Here is an 18,876-nt window from a genome sequence, read left to right as displayed (position 1 = left end):
TTTCATGGTAGTTTGTAAGGTTTTAGAGAAGTATATCCAGTTTATTTGCAGGAAAAGAAAGTAAGTCTAGTGAAATTTTATCATCTCTAGTTGATAATATGTTCAACTAGGATTATCTTCCTCTATTACTCCTATGGGGTTGTGGTTTATGCATTGTAGGAGCAGCAGTTTGTTATTTTTAGGGGAAGGGAATGTTCTCATTCTGAATATGTACCCTAAAATCTCATTATTTGGGCATCACTAGTGAAATACTTAAAATAACTCAAAATCAGATGGACTTAAGTATACTTCTGGATCATATTTTACATGTGTATGATGTGGTGCCCCATATGATCACCTGCGGCTGGGCCCTCACCTACAGTCAACAAAACATAGGGTGTCGCCCTCCACTGCTCTTCAGCCTAAATTTTGTTTTGAGCCAAGGTCTCTACTGATTCCACAGCTTGAAAGGCTCCTGGGCTCCAACAGGTCTCTGCTTCCTTGTGGGACAGAGGTTACAGGTGTGTGTGGCCATGCCCAGTGTTTAAATAGGATCTGGAAATTTGAACTCTAAAGGTTTCAGGCCCTCATACTGGCACAGGAAGCACACTTAATTTCTGAGTTATCTCTCTAGCTCTGGATCACATTTTTAAAATTGGTTTTTATAAAAGATTGTTTAGGCACGTAGGACATCTTTGGAGATGTGATGTATATTTCTTCATATTAATAGGTGGTATTTGTTTAGGAAAGAATTAACAAAGTATCTTTTAGTAGGTCAGTAACTGCCTTATAATTTACTGCTCACCTATCCAAATACTCTTCTTATCTAGATTAAAATCTGATGATTTAGCTGGACATGGTGGCATATACCTGTAATCTTAGCATTTGGGAGGCAGAGACTCCCAAATCAAGAATTCAAGGGTATCCTCAGCAGCATAGCAAGTTCCAGGGCAGTTCTCCTTCCCCCTTAAGAAAAAATCCGGTCTGATGATTTTCATTATTTTCTAAATATAATGAATATTTTAACTCTTTAAAACATAATTTTTCCCATTCTCATTTGCCTGGTTAGAGAGGTAGTGGAAATTGCATATTTTTGTTACCGAGGCATGTCTTTGTCAAATACTTATGTTTTCCCGCTAATAACTGTAATTAATTAAGGAACAGAAATGAATTAGAATAAATTTAAAGAGAGTAGTCCCAATAGCCATACCTTAAGCTTTCAATCATTCTTGAAAATAAATGTTATGCTCCTTTAAAACCAAAAAGACTTTTTCCTTTACAACAGTTAAATGGAGCTTTATTACAGTCCACCTGTCAATACAATAAACAATACATGGTTGAAAAATATCAAAATTAGATAACATTTATGTAAATACGTGTGGGGGGGGGCAAATCTTTCTCTTTTCTGTTTGTTTGTTTTGTTTTTTGGAGGTAGGATCTCACTCTAGCTCAGGCTGACCTGGAATTAACTGTGTAGTCTCAGGATGGCCTTGAACTCATGGTGGTCGATCCTCCTTACGTTTGCCTCTGAGTGCTGGGATTAAAGGCATGCGTACTACACCCAGCTGTGTATGGAAATCTTATCTCTTCATTTAGTACTTTAGAAAATGCTGGGCATCAATAATAAATACATCCCTTACTTTCTCAGACACTTCATCTCCTCCTTTTCCAATATATACCACAGATGTGAAATGCTTTTTAGATTAAAACCTCCTCTTAACATTATAGTTTTATATTATTTTTATTAACCTACTGATGTGTGTATGTACAGGTTTCAAAATGGAAAAAAAATAGATTCCCTGGATTGATATGACCCCATTATTCCATATCTATTGTTACTTGTTCTGCCAGAATCCCCCTTATTGACCAAGCCATTTTCTCTGATGACTCCTGGTGTGGAGATCTATCTGATTTCTGCAGCAGTAGAAATGATAAACTGAAGTTCCAGAACATCAGAGGCTAAGGTAGGAGGATAGCTGACAGTGTAAGACAAACCTGGACATACTGAGTTACAGGCCATCCTGGGCTACTGAGTGAGACCTTATCTCAAAATAAGTAAACAAAGAAAAACATACTCAAAAAGTTGGGGTCTTGCATGTATATAGAATTCATATTTGCGATGTTTCCCAGTAAAGAAATCTACTATGACAATCAATATGTTTTGGGTGTATACCAAGAATTCATGTCCTGAAATTTCATCCTTACTGTGAGGTATTAAGTGAATGGCAACTTCACCTGACATTTACCAGTCATGACCTCCAAATGTTCAGTGGAATCCCTGAGCCCAGGAGCTCAGTGTTAAAGACAAAGAGATTTTAATCTTAAGTTAGGACAGAACATTTAGTGATTATTTATAGTTTTTTTCTAATGATAAAGCAATTATATTAAAGAACCAAAACTTTGTAAAATTATTGAAAGAAACTCAAGAAATTTTTATGAGTGTTAAAATAGTATTCAATTTTGGTCTTTAAATTGCCAGGCAAATTTGTAGTACCATTCCCACACAACTAGCTTTATCTTCTTCACACAATTAAAAGGTTGGAGTGGTTTTCTTCAAATATCTTTATATGATATCCAAAATTTGTATTTTGTTTGTTCCTAGGAAATTGAAATGTGCTAATACAGCCATATCAATATCATAAATATTTCCCTGTGTGTCTCTAGCTGTCATTGATTTTATTCTTTACTTGGAGCCTATAGCATGTCTTCTCTTTTCCACCCATGTAGTTAATTAGTCACATAGTCTTTTTGTTGTTTATTAGATCTTGGGTTTTGTTTGCTTATTTTTAAAAATATTTTTATTTAATTATTTATGAGCAGAGAGAAAGAGTGTGTATGAGTGTGCTATGGCCTTCTGCTTTATGTGGATGGCTGGGGAATCAAATACAGACTGGCAGTGCTTTTATTTTTTAAGAAAAAAAAAGTTAAAATAATTCCTTTAGCCTCTGACACCAAATTACACATTATTCATAGCTTGAAGTAAAGCATTGGGTCTGGTCATAATTTAGTAACATATATTATTACTTCAGAAATAGTGATTTGCCAGGTGTAGTAGTGCACACCTTTAATCCCAGCACTTGGAAGACAGAGGTAGGAGCATTGCTGTGAGTTTGAGGCTACCCTGAGACTACATAGTGAATTCTAGGTCAACCTGGGCTACAGAGTAAGACCATACCTCAAAAAAGAAAAAGAGATAGTCATTAAAAAGAATATATCAAGGGGCTGGAGAGAGAGCTTAACGGCTAAGGTGCTTGCCTGCAAAGCCAAAGGGCCTTGGTTTGATTCCTCAGGACCCACAGATGTCAGATCCACAAAGTGGCACATTCATCTGGAGTTCATTTGCAGTGGCTGCAGGCCCTGGCACACCCATTCTCTCCCCCCCCACCACCATCTCTCTCTCACTCTGTGTGTGTGTGTTTGTGTATGCACCTTTCTCTCTCTCAAATAAATAAATAAATAAATAAAATAATATTTAAAAATATATATCAAAATATTGTGGGGGTTAGGGAGATGATCAGTGGTTAAAGGAGCTTTTTAACAAAGCCTGTCAGCCTGGGTTCAATTCCCCAGCCACCACATAAGGCCAGATACACAAAGTAGCACATTTATCTGGAGTTTGTTTGCAGTGGCAAGAGGTCCTGGCTTGGCCATCCCCTCATATTCTCTCTCTCTCTCTCTCTCTCTCATAATATTTTTTTTAATTACAGGTTTAGTTATGAAAGAGGAATGATCATCAGTCTAAAGTACAAATTATCTTTCCTTTATAAAGTATTTTTTCTAGTTACGAGAGTAGTATACATTTATTATAGAAAAATAAAAAATGCAGTGATTTCCCCTTTATTCCTCTCTGCCTAACTTAACACTTTTTTTCAAGTAAAATCATTATATATAGACTTTGCTATTTTTCATTTATTAAGATGTACTAATTTTACGAATTACTAACTAAATTTACTAATATTATTTTGAATTATATTTTTAAAGTGAATGTCTCATAATTTACTTATTTCTCATTGTGATTTTGAGTCATTTCCTAGTATAGGAACAATTAGTTTTGTTTTTTTTTTTTCTCTTTATGCTTCCATCTCAAAAATGCTGTAAGAAAAAATTAGAAATGTTTATAATAATCATCATTGCAAACTGACTTCTAATGCTGGCTAGGTAATTAGGACATTTTTGTATGGTAATTCTCTCCTGGTCTTCTTTTCTTGTTCTCAGCATTTGCCTTCACATTCTTTAAAAAAAAAATATGTATATATATATATATATATATATGTGTGTGTGTGTGTGTGTGTGTGTGTGTGTGTGTGTGTGTGTGTGTTTGAGAGATAGAGACAGAAAGAAGCAGACACAAAAAGTGAGTGAATGAGTGTGGGTTCACCTCCTGCTGCTGCTAACTCTAGATGCATGTGCCACTTTGTACATCTGGAGACTCAAACTCAGGCCATCAGGCTTTGCAGGCAAATGCCTTTAACCACTGAGCCATCTGTCCAGCCCCCAAACCACATTATTAGCAAATATATAGTGGCAGTGAAAAGTAAGCCTTACTGACACATTGTTAAATGGAGGGAAAGGATATAAAACATATACTTACCACCTTTTTTTCCAAAGTTAGGTTTTAGAATAATTTTTGACAATAGTAATATAAGATATTTTATTATCCTCCATTTTAAGGTGCAAAAAACTGATGTTCACAGAGGGAATTGAATTGGCCAAAGTCACAGTGTAAGTAGTAATAGACCAAGATTCTGGCTCTGCTATGTCTTACATGGTCTCAGGTTTTATCTACCTTGCTTGCCTTTCCAGACTATGTAATTAGAAATTTCACTTTGAGCCTACATATGGTCTTAAATGTTTTTGTGTTTTTTTTTTTTTTTTTTTTTTTTTTTTTTTTTGTTGTTTGTTTGTTTTTTGAGGCAAACCCAACAGACTGGCTTTTTTTTTCAAATATATGAGAGAGAATTTGTATACTAGGGTCTCCAGCCACTGTAATCAAACTTCATATTGTATGTGCCACCTTGTGCACATGTATGACCTTGTGCCTGCATCACCTTGTGTATCTGGCTTATGAGAGATCTAAGAAATCAAACATGGGTCCTCAGGCTTTGAAGGCAAGTACCTTAACCACTAATCCATCTCTTCAGCCCAGTCTTAAGTTTTTTAAAGACTTCAAAGATATAACTGAAAATATAGTCACTTAGAATCATGTAGGCCAAGAGCTACATTCTTTACACGTGCAGCAATATAAAAATTACACCAATTTGCTTAATACCAAAAGCTTATAATTACATGGCATATGTCAAGTTATCAATTCCATGTAGATAATTTAAGTAAACAGAGGAAAAGGATTTCTTTAAAAACTGATCTTTTTAAAAATTGTAGAAACATCCCAGTAGGTTAAGAACTCTTACTTTCTTAAATAAAGCAGACATTTATTAATCTGTTTAATAGACTGTCAGACTTAAACAACAAACATTTACTGTTCACAGTCTGGATTATGGATAGTGTAGATCAGAGATATTGCTTTGTTTTGTTCCAAGTGAAGGCTCTTTGCCTGGATGCTGTAGCCACCTTCTGGGAAAAGAAAGTTCTGGTGTCTATTCCTGTTCTTTTCTATTCTTTTTTTAAAATTTATTTTTATTTATTTATTTATTAGACATAGAGAGAGGGGCGGAAGGAGGGGGGGGAAGAGAGTAAGAATGAGGGCACCAGGGCCTCTAGCCACTGCAAATGAGCTCCAGATGCATGTGCCACCATGTGCATCTGGCTTATGTAGGACTTTCAGAATCGAACCTGGGTCCTTAGGCTTCGCAGGCAAGTGCCTTAACCACAATGCTATTTCTCCAGCCCTATTCCTATTCTTGTAAGAGCATCATCAGTAGTGCATGAGAGTTTTATTCCTATGACTACATTTAATCTTTATCACCTCTGTGTGAGACACTATCTCTAAATAGAGTCACATTTGAGATTAGGGCGTCATTGTATAAATTTAAGGGAGGCAAAGATAGTAACAAATCCATATTCACTTTCAGAGGGGTTATTTTGAAGGAAAGTTCTTCTTAGAACTTAGCAATAGAAATTTAGAAATACTCTATCATGTTTACTGGGTTGGCTTATATTCATAATTAATATTCATCATTTGTTTAAATACCTTTTAAAGTATTTTATTTCTGTGAGTTTATTGAAGACTTTATAGATGTGCTATCTAATCACTGAGATACTTCATTTTCTTGCCCATGAAGTTGCCTAACCTAAACTTACAATATTGTCTACTAATTCCAGATGTGGGCACTTCTTGTATAATTAGAATTTATTAGTTATTTGTCTTGAAAACATGAGACTTCCATCCTAATGTAGCATGTTGTTTAGGGTAATTTCGGGAGTGTGGAGATGTGCCGCTATGATCCTCTACAGGACAACACGGGGGAGGTGGTGGCTGTTAAAAAGCTCCAGCATAGTACTGAAGAACATCTCAGAGACTTTGAAAGGGAAATTGAAATTCTGAAATCCCTGCAGCATGACAACATTGTAAAGTACAAGGGAGTGTGCTACAGTGCTGGTATGTTGCCCATTAAAACCTACCTTAAAGTCAAGGATATTTTTGACATCTTTGATAGTGGAAGCATACGTTGTCTCGAGATATGGGCTTATTATATGTCAGTGCCCAGAGAGAGATGAATTCTGTATGACTGGAGATTATGTGAGGTAGCCATGGGGCATAATGACAGGAAGTTTTTGGCTGGTTTGGTTAATCATTCCCCTCATCACTTCTTAAGTTTATCAAAAAAGTATTATTTTTGAAATAGGAATTATTTTCCTTATATTCCTATAAGAAATCTCTTTATATTAGATATTTTTAATATAAAAAGTATTAGGGGTTTATTTGGGTTTACACAAACAACTAAAGAATACTAAAGCATAAAGTATTTTTAAAACTTTTGGAATGAAAAGCATTATAAATTACTTTTAACTTGTAATCAGCTTTTATCATTTTAGGTCAAGATTTGACATGTATTTAAATAATTTACAAATAGTTTTTCCTATTTACTCATCAGCACAATAATAGCAAAGTAAACATTATGCTTTTTGTATATTTAAAGGTCGGCGTAATTTAAGATTAATTATGGAATATTTGCCTTATGGAAGTTTACGAGACTATCTCCAAAAACATAAAGAACGGATAGATCACAAAAAACTTCTGCAGTACACATCTCAGATATGCAAGGTACCTACTGTCCTGATTACTTGTTGTAGGTGAAGTAAGTGTATTGAAGTAATTTAAAAAACATATAAATATTCTTTCACTAATAAAGGGAGTTTATAGGAATGCAGCCTTTAAATAATGTTTATACAGCTAGCTGAAAAAATGCTATTTTATTCATAGGGTATGGAGTATCTTGGTACAAAAAGGTATATCCACAGAGATCTGGCAACAAGAAATATATTGGTGGAGAATGAGAACAGAGTTAAAATTGGAGATTTTGGATTAACCAAAGTCTTACCCCAAGACAAAGAATATTACAAAGTAAAAGAACCTGGTGAAAGTCCCATATTCTGGTAAGTACAGTACTTTTTAGTATAATAGAAATTTTAGAGAACAAATTTAAAACCTCATATTTACTATTACTGTTTCATATATAACATTTAATAATGTTTAAAGTAATAGCAGTTATCATATGTTTTATATTAGTTTAAATACATTTTGTGGATTATCTCATGTAATCTTCATAATGGCCCATGGAGAATGTATACTTAATTATTATGATTATTATAGGTCAAGCAATCCTAATCTGACAGCCCATAATTCAGAATGCAATGAAATGAAACAGTTTTAGTACTGACATGGCATTCAACCTTAATTTACATAAACTAATCAGTTAAGCATCCCAGCTCTGAAAATGTAAAATCTGAAATATTTTAGAATCTGTCTGTACACTGGTATTTGATAAACCCAAATGTATGTTTACACTACCTAGGATGTCAACAACAGCCCTAAATTTAAGAGGTGGACAACATGTAAGCACTGTGCTCTATATTGATCTCCACTTTACCATGAAGAAACTGAAGTATAGATAACTTGAATTGCTTGCCCAAGGTTACATAACTAATGGTAGAACTTGGATTCATATTCAGGCTGATCCCAGTGTTTTTGTTTTTAAGCTTTTCAAATAATGATAATGTTGAATGCTGGGTTGTAGCAATTTGAAGTTATGTGTTATTTTTATATATTTTTAATTATAATTGGATATTAACTTTCAGGAGTATCCCAGCTCTTGTTTTTTTTGTCCAGGCTGACCTGGAATTCACTATGTAGTTCAGGGTGGCCTCGAACTCATGGCAATCCTCCTACCTCTGCCTCCCGAGTTCTGGGATTAAAGGCATGCGCCACCACGCCAAGCTCCCATCTCATTTTTACGAGATATACAGTGCTGTTTCTGTTGAACTATGCTTGATGAAAACTTTTCTGTTTAATGCCTTTGTTCATTCATGATATCTTTTGTCTTCTAAGGATGGCTTAGTGGAATTATATTGAATTGCTTTGGTTTTATATAGATTTCCATTAGACTTTCTGGTTTACTTGTGGAAATACTACTACTAAGGCAGCATTATTTGAATAAGATATTAGTGTTAAAGGAGAATTTTAAAAAAATTTAAATTATATTTTATTTTGATATCTGACTTGAGTGAAACTTAGAAGTAGCAATTCAAGCAATATAACTGTCCATAAAAAATTCTAAGATTCATCAGTTAATTAAAAATATATGTCAGTTTTCTTCTTCTGAGTTCATGGATTATATATATCTTCTAGTTATGTTTACTTAGTATCTGTAAATTTTACAACTAATTGTAGCTAATGTGAATTGTTAGTCCAGAAAGAAATTGAGTTAAAAAACACTAATGATTTAGTATAATTTATTTCTGCATAAGAATAAGTTATAATGGTGTCATGAATGTGTCTTAAGGAAGGATTTTTTTTCTATCTTTTAGCGATATGGAGATGTATTTAAACAATTATGCTTGAAATAATGATCATTCCAGGAATTCACTGCATATGAATCTGTCAGGGCAGGGGGTCAAGAATAATATACGTGGGTGAGGAAATGGCTTAGTGGTTAAGGCGTTTGCCTGTGAAGCCTAAGGACCCTGGTTTGATTTCCCAGTACCCACATAAGCCAGATGCACAAGGGGCCGCATGTGTCGAGTTCATTTGCAGTGGCTAGAAGCCATGGAGTGCCCATTCTCTATTTTTCTCCATCTGCCTCTTCCGCACTCTCTCTCTCTGAAATGAATAAATGAAATAAATATTTAAAAACGAATAATATATGTAAAGACAGGCAGTAAATTTTACTGAGTGACAAGTATATGATTGTTCTCTAATTTGTATAGATTTTCATAATATTAACTTTTAAGAAATTTCCTCATAGTAATTAATATTACCTTCACTTAATTATTTTAATATGTAAGTGAAAATAAAACTCATCTGCATATAACTTTCTTTTAGTCATGTCTCAGATGATAGATGAATTGCATTTTTTCCTAGGGTGAGAAATGACAGAAGTTGAATGGAATTAATTAACAACCAGTAAATATTAGTTAGGTGAAGACTAAGTGAGTTGGCAGACTTAGTGTATACAAATTTAATAAACATTTATTAAACATTCCCTATGCTCCAAGCTCTATACAAGGAACTCGCAATGACAGGATCAGCTTCAGCAAAAGGGAACTGTCCGTTAGCAGGAAAGCTGAGGTAAAAAGGAAAACCTTGGTGCGGCAGGGGCATTCACCTGACAACCCTACCATCTATAATCCCCTCCCTTTTAATGAAATCACTGCCATGTACTGTGGAAATGCTAGATATGAAATGAAGATAATGGGAAAACAATTCTTCTGAAGCTTTAACTCAGGAAAAGAAAACCTAAGACAGTACATTTTGAAGATTTATTAGAAGTTGACCAGAGGGAAGAGATAAAGGGCATTTTGGGAAGAGTCTGACAAGAATAAAGGCTCAGAGGCTAGCAAGTAAAGGGCATAGTCATAGAGCAGATGAAGTAAGTGGGCTAGAAGGAGATTGAAACCTTCCCTGATTTTGTGAATATGATTTTCAAAGTTCAGCTGTTGCTAATGTGATAGTATTAGGGGATAGGGATATGCTTTAAGAGACTGTTGGACCCTCAGAAATGGGATTAAGGCCCTTATAGAAGAGGGACATCAAATTTCCGTAGTTGGTTATTCTAACAGAGCAGTAAACATGGGCTAAGAGGAGCCCTGCACACCCTGTTAGTAAGTTTAGATATTATTCTGTAGATACTGTGTAAGGTGGTATAGTAGAGGATTTGGAGCTGGAGGAAGGACTCAGTAAGTAAAGCACTTGCCACACAAAACATAAGTAACTGAATTTAGATACCACGAAGACACAAAAGCTGGAAATGGTTGCTCCAGTGCAGAGAAGGTGGAGACAGAATTCTTGGGGATTGTTGACTAGCTCGGCAAGCTGAATTGGTGAGCTCTTGAGTTCAGTGTGCCACAGTGCCTCAAAAATAAGGACTGTAGAAAATGAGGAAGACACCCATTGTCAACCTTTAGCCTACACATGCACATGCTCATGAGAGTCTACATATGTATGTGTAACCATAACATGAACACACTCCAATAAGTTAAGTGATAGGTGTTATCCAGGTGAATAACTGGTGAGGTTCTTATTTTAACCAGTAGTTCTACTTTCAATAAAGTGGAGCAGTTCTCAAAAGTGAGGGGGCCCCTAACATCCTGTTGTTGTCAAAATATTTTATCAGAGGGTGAAGTAAAATGTCAGTTGGTAAAGTGCTCTTGCCTTGCTATGGTGAGGATAGATGAACACAGGAAGATGTAAATTTGGTCCTTAGAACTCATGCAAATTGCTGGGCATGGAAGCATGTGTTTATAATCCCAGTGCTCTAGAGATGTAGACAGGCAGATCCCTGGCACTGGTGACCAACCATTCTGGTGTAATTGGTGAGTTCCAGAGCAATGAGAAACTCTGTCTCACAAAAGGTACACAACATTTCTAAGGAATGACACCAGAGTTGTCCCTCTGGCCTCTACATGTGCACATGCGCACACACGCGCGCACACATACACACAAATATTTTGAGGTTGAAATAGTTCATATGACATTAAGATTTTATTTGCCTTTTTTCACTCTCATTTTTCTTAAGTATATAGTGCAATTTTCCAGAGGTTATATGACTTTTTTTGTTCAGCCAGTTATTAAAGAGACTTCAAAAGTGTAAAAACAACCCTTTTTCTAAGGAAATCATTTCTCTTCCATTTTTGTGTATATGTATGTGCATGTGTACATGTATGTAGGCCAGAGGCAACATTGGGTGTCTTCCTCAATTTCTGTCCACCTTACTTTTTTTTGGTGTGTGTTTTGTACTTGTGTGTGTGTGTGTGTGTGTGTGTGTGTTCTGCTCATGTGTGAGTGTGCATTTGTGCCACAGTGTACCCATGAGAAGACAACTTTTCAGGTGTCTGTCTTCCCATTCCTGAGGCAGGGTCTCTCATTCACTTTTGTGTGTTTGCCATTCTATCTGGACCATGAGTTTCCACTGCCTCCCATCTCACCACATGTGCACTGGGATTGCAGATGCTAATTCTCCTGCATCCATCTGGCTTTATGAGTACTCATCCTTATGCTGCCAGTGTTTTAGCCACTGAGCCATTTCATCAGTCATTCACCTATTTTTGATACACTGTCTTTGAACCTGGCAGGTTGAACAGCTAGCAAGCCCCAGTGATCTCCTGTCTCCATATCTCCAGTGTTGGGATTACAGTCACCACTATCCCACCCAGCTTTTACAAAGCTGCTAGGGATCTAACTCAGGTCTTTACACATAGCAAGCACTTTGCTAAATGAACCATCTCCCCAGAGCCTCACCAAATGTTATTTAAATTAAAATGTAATGAGTTTATTTTAAATGAATCAAAAGATTTTTATAATTTCTGTTTATTTGAATATCTAAAATGACATGTCATTAGATACAATGCACATAAGCAAAATTTGGGGAGAGGGGGCTTCAGTGATTTTTTTTTTGCAATTTAACTTTTAAATTATTCTTTTGGAATCATTTCAGAAAGGAACGGGTTGGAAATACCTTTAATTCATCTAAAACTATACAATATTGTCCTCATTATCTCATTGGATAGTTTGAGCAATGAATTCATATTAAAATTGATTTTATTTTTGACAATTTGATACATGTATAGAGTATATTTTATCATATTCATTTAATCCCCTTCCTGTTTTCATGTCTTCTTTCTTTTTCACTTTTTATGCCCACTGAGCTAAATTATGGTTGCTTACATGAATATGGCTAGTAGTAGTTTAATAGATTCTGGGCAGTTGACCAGTAGCTATACCACTGAAGAACATGACTCCACCCCTCTCCCAATAGCAACCATTAACTTCTAGTAGTAGTTGAGAGGAGTCTCACAAACCCTTTCCCAATCCATAGTGGGATGTTGATGGGGCTCAATCTTGTGCAGGAAACCACAGCTACTGTTAGCTCCTGACTGTAGTGGTCATATTGTGTCCAGAAAAGAGCATTCCCCAGCATTCTTCCCTATCTTCCTGCTCTTAATGTTTTTTAACCCCATCTTCTGCCACATTCCCTAGCCTTGGAGGGGGAAATATAGATGTCCCATTTAGGACTGAACACACAGTAGTCATTATTCTCAGCACTTTTTTTTTTGCTTGTGTGTATATGTGTATGTGTAGTGTGGTGTGTGTGTGTGTGTGATATATGTACCCTTGCAGCACTTCTTTTGCCTTAGGTGAGGGCACAGCAGAACATGAGTGTCCTGCTACATCACTCCTCCACCTATTCTTATTTTGAACCAGAGTCTCTTACTAATACTGGAGCTTGCTGTTTTTTAAGAGCCCAGGTGATTCCCTGGCCTCTCCTTCCCTTGGAGGGTCTAGGGTTACAGTTGCATATAGCCATGCCCTGTTGTGTATATAGGTTCAGGAGACTCAAACTCCAGAGCCTCAGGCCCTCTCATGCAATACCAGCAAAATTTCCATCAGGGGGCAAGGTTAGGGTTAAAAAGTGCTAAACAGGGCTGGAGAGAAGCCTAAGGACCCATGTTTGAGTCTCCAGATCCCACATAAGCCAGATGCCCAAGATGACATAAGTGTGCAAAGTCATACATGTACACAAGATGGCACACACATCTGGAGTTTAATTGTAGTGGTTGAAGGCCCTGGTGTGCCAATTCTTTGTTTCTTGCTCTTGCTCAATCTCTCTCTCATAAAAAGATACAAAAAAAAACCCTGTCTTTCAAGGAAGCTTGTTTGAGCTTCAGGATCCAATATTTTTGTTGTGACTAATCACTCAGATACTGTCTGTCTGACACATACCAAAATTCCAGATTCCCAGAAGGAAATCATATATAAGTATATACCACATTATTTATATAAACAGGCACAGTGAGCCACTCTTTTTATTTAGGGATTTTAGAGACTCCTGAATTTAAGTTCCCAGTGCTGGCCAAGAGTTAATATTGTAAGGAAGCTCTCCTAAGTACAGTAGCTTCAGAAACACTGATTTTTTTTTCTGTCTACTTTGGGGATTTTCTCAATATAGTGGGTTGGCAGGCACATCAAGGGTTATTTAAATGCTTTCCATGTATTCCAGGTATGCTCCAGAGTCACTGACAGAAAGCAAGTTTTCTGTGGCCTCAGATGTTTGGAGCTTTGGAGTGGTTCTGTATGAACTTTTCACATATATCGAGAAGAGTAAAAGTCCACCAGTGGTCAGTATATGTTATTTACTTTCAGATGCTTTGTTATTTTTATCACTAGAAAGGCATCTATCCAAGGAAGAAAAATATGTCTAGGGCTTCTTAGAGCCTCTTACTGCTCATCTGAAGGCAATATTAAAAATAAAAACTAAGCTTATCCATCAATTTAATTATTTTAAAAGGAGAATGTTGAAGCACTAAGTATATTCTCTGGTCCATTTTCTATTGTAACAAAATACCTGACAGTGAGTACTTTATAAAGAAAAGGAGTTTGGGACAGGGGAGATGGTTCTGTGGGTAAAGCATGAGGACCTGAGTTTGGATCCCAGCACCCCATATAAAATCAGAGACAGGAGGATCCCTGGGTCTTACTGGCTACCCAATCAAGCCAAATAAGTGAGCTCCGAGATCATTAAGAGACACTACCTCAAAAAACATGGTGAAGAGGGTTTAAGGAAGACATCTAATATCAACCTCCAGGTTCGTTAAGAAACCTTCTAACTAAAAAAAAAAAAAAAGTGGAATGGAATTGAAGAAGATACCCAGAGTCAGCCTGTGGCCTTTACATGCACACCTTCACTTGTGTGCATGCATGTATACGCTCGCGTGCATACACCACTCGCATGCTCGCGCATGTGCACACACACACACACAAAGAGAAAGGTTTGTTTAACTCACAGTTTAAGGAACTAAAACTCCAATATAGAGGCTACTCTGTTCAGTCCTCGATGAAGGACTCCTTAGTGCATTACAACATATCACATAAGCAGAAAGGGAACTAAGAAATCACATGACAAGACGAGAATTCAGATAGCTAGGTGGGGCCAGTATTTCTGTAAATGAGCAAGAACTAACATGTTCAGTGAGACCACCATTAATCCCTCTTGATGATTAATTTTATCCTGTTATGTGCCCTCAATGACCTAATTACCTTTCCACTAGGCCCCACCTCTTAAAAAACACCACCTTAGTACTGCCTGCCATTCTGGGAAGCAAGTATCCAGCAGACAAGCCTTCATTTAGAAAACTACATCCAAATACTGATATCTTTTAATATTCAGTGACTTCATTCTAGGAATTACTGTATAAATTATAACAGCTGTTACCAAGTAATTCTTGCTGCTCATTATAGATCTCTTTCAATGTAGGAACATATGAAAATTAAAATTTTTTTCATTATGATTACAAACAACCACATTGCTTTACTATTATATGTTCTCTTTTAGATGTTATTTCATATATATAAGTGAAACCTTACACAGAAATATGCTTTACAAAACTAAGGTCATGTTATATAGTTTATTATGCCACTATTTTTAAGTATTACATGCAGTTTACTATATGAAGAATACTTAATGCAATAATTTTTATTTTTATTTTTATAGTTGTTGCACAGAGACTTAGGTATTATTCATTCTGGAATTTTCAGATGCAGTGCTTTTGTTGGTTCTTGTCCTCTACTCCTGTTCCTCATCCTCTTCTCCCGTCCACAACTCCCTGCTTCGCCATGTCTTCCCCACTTCTGTTTACATGTGACAGTGGTTCTTGTGCTCTTCCTTCACCTCTCTTCATGTTCACTTTGGTTACAATTTCATCTTTTAAAAGTTTTTACTCACATTAGCCCCTATGTACACATATTTTTAAATATCACAAGCTAAGACCTGCATGTCAGAGAGAACGTGAAGTTTTGGTCTTGATGAGTTTGAAACACTTAATGTGATTCTTTCCTGATCTGTTTTCCTACAAATTTCATAATTTCATTTTTCCATACATTTCTATTGTGTATATGTACTATAGCTTCATTATCCTTTCATCTTCCAATGGGCTTCTAGACAGATTCCATTTCTTTTTATTTTATTGATTTTTTTTTTATAAAAAGGCTATACACACAGACCCTCTCTCCTTTGCCCCAATTCTTCTGAGGGTCTCTGGTGGGGTTAGTGGTATTCATGTGGGGACCAAGAAGCCTTAACCAGTCTCTGCAGGGATGGGGGAATCATGTTGTCTCAGGCTATTCCTACACACCCTAAGACTTTTAAAATATTCCTAACCCCTCTTCCATGATGCTCTTTGAGCCTTGGTGGGCAAGATAGAGATCTGATTTAGTGTTGCTTTCTCTATAGACTCTGGATCTCTGTTTTTATGAGGTTTGAGTGATCACTGTCTGTCACCATTTCCCTGGAACTTGTTTTCAGGATAGCTGTGAGAACAGTATTCATGTCACCACTCCCCTATAATGACTTCTGGGCCTGGGCAGATAAGATGGAGGTGACCCATCTCCTGGTAGACAGTCAGCTCTTTCTTCTTGATGTACTGATGTATCCTCGTTCTCACCTGTATTCTCCTCCATGTATAAAATAGAATAGATTCTCCAGCCAAAAGTGAGAACAGTTTGACCGAAAGGGAATAAGCCTAGTCATTAGAAGGATATATCAAAGTGTATCTTCAATATTCTTAGACAGTAGTGGAGGTTCTCTCTGGAGCCTATTTATTTCCTGTTCAAGGGAATCTGGCTTTGTTTCCAGAGTCAGATATGAGTTCTCCCCCACTGAGTGAGTCTCTTGTCCAATCTATGAGCAGTTGGTTATCTACATTAGCTGTGTGCCATTATTGCACAAGTGTACACTTCTTCCTTGGCTGGTTGATTTTGTAACTGCCAGGATCTCCTGATTATTTGATTACTTTCCAGCTGCTCTCATAGCACTTTCCAGCACTGTGAGTCAGGAGGGAACTGGATTCCCTGTCAGTTCTAGCATGGTCACTTGATGTCCTTTGGCTGTAGGCAGTGGTATCTTCAGCAACAGGGTCTTTTAGCTTTTGCAGGTAACCAGGTGTTTTGGCAATAGCTCATGTTATTTTGGGGACCCTGGGAATTACCAGCCAGCATCCATGGCTTTAGGTAAATGCTTTCTCCACCTTTTATGGAGCTATTCTGTTCAGGTCTCCCTTGCCCTTATTGAGGATAATGACTTGTAGAGTGGTATGCTGGAAGAGGTTTCTATGTGATGGATTCATGTGGCCATTAGTTTTATGTATCCACCCGTACACCATGTCCTCCTTTCTACCCTCCAGGCCTTTCCATACATTTCTTTTTTTCTTTCTCTTTGCTAATCATTGAATTGTTATCCAGTAGCCCTTCCTCCCTTCCCTCACTGTTTCCCCTTTTTCCCCATCTTCATTCTAGTGCCATGTCCAAATTGTAGATATTTATTACAGCTTACAATTACGTGGACTAGGTTAGGAACTACATATAAAAGAGGTCATGTGGCACTTGCCAATCGGAGCTTGTAAGACCTCACTCAGCATGATTTTTTCCAAGACACTCCATATTCCTGCAAATTTGATTATTTCATTTTTCCTTACTGCTGAGTAGAATCATTGTGTATATGCACTACTCTTCGTTAGCCATTCATTTATTGATGGGCATCTGGACTGTTTCTAGTTCCTAGTGATTGTGAATAGAGCAGCAATAAAAATGGTTGAGCAAGTGTTTCTGTGGTCCAGTCTTTAGGGTCTATTTCCAAAAGGGGTATAACTGGGTCTAATGTTAGTTCTATTTTTGGCGTTTTGAGGAGTCTCCATACTGATTTCCATAGTGGCTGTATAGGTTTGCACTCCCACCAGCAGTGGGTAAGGGTTCCTCTTTCCCCACACCTCTGGCCAGCAGCATGTGTTATCATTTGACTTTTTGATGGTTGCCATTCTGACTGAAGTGAGATGAAATCTCAGTCATTTTAATTTGCATTACACTGGTGAGTAGAGATGTTGAACATCTCTTTAGGTGTTTAATGGCCATTTGTATTTCTGATTCCAATTATTATAAAGTGAGCTGCAATAAATGTGAATATTAAAATATCTCTGTAGTAGAGTGTAGTATCCTTAAGGTATATGCCCTGGAGTGGTATAGTTGGGTCATATGGAATTCTATTTCTAATTTTTTGAGACTCCTTCATACTGATTTCCATAATGGCTATAATACTTTGCACTCCCACCAACAGTGAATAAAGGTGCTTCTCCCTCTCACCTGCCATTCAGCATCCTCACCAGCACTTGTTATGTTGTCTTGATGACAGTCATTCTGACTAGGGTAAGGTGGTATCTTAAAGTTGTCTTGATTTGCATTTCCCTGAAGACTAGAGATATTGAACACTTTTTTAAAGTACTTGGTTTCTTTTTGTGAACTGTCTGTTCATTAACCCATTTGCTGATAGGCAGATTAATTTTGTATGTAATTTTTGCAGTTCTTTGTAAATTCTGGTTATTAGCTCCTGGTCTAAACTATAGATAGCAAAGACTTTCTCCCATTCTGTAGGCTGTTTGCTTTGCTGATGGTTTCTTTTGTTGTGCAGAAACTTTTTTATTTCATGTAGTCCCATTTTTTGATTCTTAGGGCTATTCCTGTACTGTAGGAGTTGTGTTCAGAAAGTTCTTCCCTTGCATATATCCTGGAGAGTGTTCTGTATTTTTCCCTCTAGAATTTTCTATGATTCAGATTTTAGATTTCTTTTGATCCACTTTGAATTGACAGTTGTACAGGATGAGAGACATAGATCTAATTTCATTCTTCTACAGGTAAATATCCAGTTTTACCAGCTCCATACAAATATGAATTATGATTACCTAATAACATTCCATCTTAAAGTTTTATGCTTATGGGTAATCACTAACCATATTTCACCTGTGTAACACTTGAATAAACTTGGTGAACATTTTTAAATACACACACCCCCTTCCTCTGACTATTATGTTAAAATGAAAGTATGAAGAGCTGATGAGCTGGTAAATGCTTTTGATTATTTCAAAATGCTTTCAAGAAATGCTGTACCCGATTATATTAATCACAGTGCATAGAAGTGAAGCATTTGCCTACATTAGCCATTATATTCCTATGAAAATTTAACAATTTAATACGAATGTTTCTTATTAATCTGATTTTGTGTTTATTTTGCAAATCACTGAGAATGAGCTTGTATTTCAGGAATTTATGCGTATGATTGGCAATGACAAACAAGGACAGATGATTGTGTTCCATCTGATAGAACTCCTGAAGAACAATGGAAGATTACCAAGACCAGAAGGATGTCCAGATGAGGTAACATTTTTTATAATCCACAGCAG

The 18,876-nt window shown here is 36.6% G+C and overlaps 1 protein-coding gene across 1 annotated transcript in view; it reads left to right on the top strand.

Moving 5' to 3' along the window:
- Window positions 1-18,876, top strand: part of Jak2 (Janus kinase 2) — a 102,531-nt gene that overhangs the window by 82,184 nt on the left and 1,471 nt on the right. The window contains exons 19-23 of the mRNA XM_045153281.1: window positions 6,346-6,535; window positions 7,077-7,201; window positions 7,361-7,533; window positions 13,653-13,770; window positions 18,737-18,850. Of these exons, the coding sequence (XP_045009216.1) occupies window positions 6,346-6,535; window positions 7,077-7,201; window positions 7,361-7,533; window positions 13,653-13,770; window positions 18,737-18,850 (720 nt within the window). The remainder of the gene's footprint in view (window positions 1-6,345; window positions 6,536-7,076; window positions 7,202-7,360; window positions 7,534-13,652; window positions 13,771-18,736; window positions 18,851-18,876) is intronic.

The sequence above is a fragment of the Jaculus jaculus genome, chromosome 1 (genome assembly GCF_020740685.1).
Source record: "Jaculus jaculus isolate mJacJac1 chromosome 1, mJacJac1.mat.Y.cur, whole genome shotgun sequence".
In the NCBI taxonomy this organism is placed as follows: domain Eukaryota; kingdom Metazoa; phylum Chordata; class Mammalia; order Rodentia; family Dipodidae; genus Jaculus; species Jaculus jaculus.
This window is presented reverse-complemented; position numbering and strand designations above follow the sequence as displayed.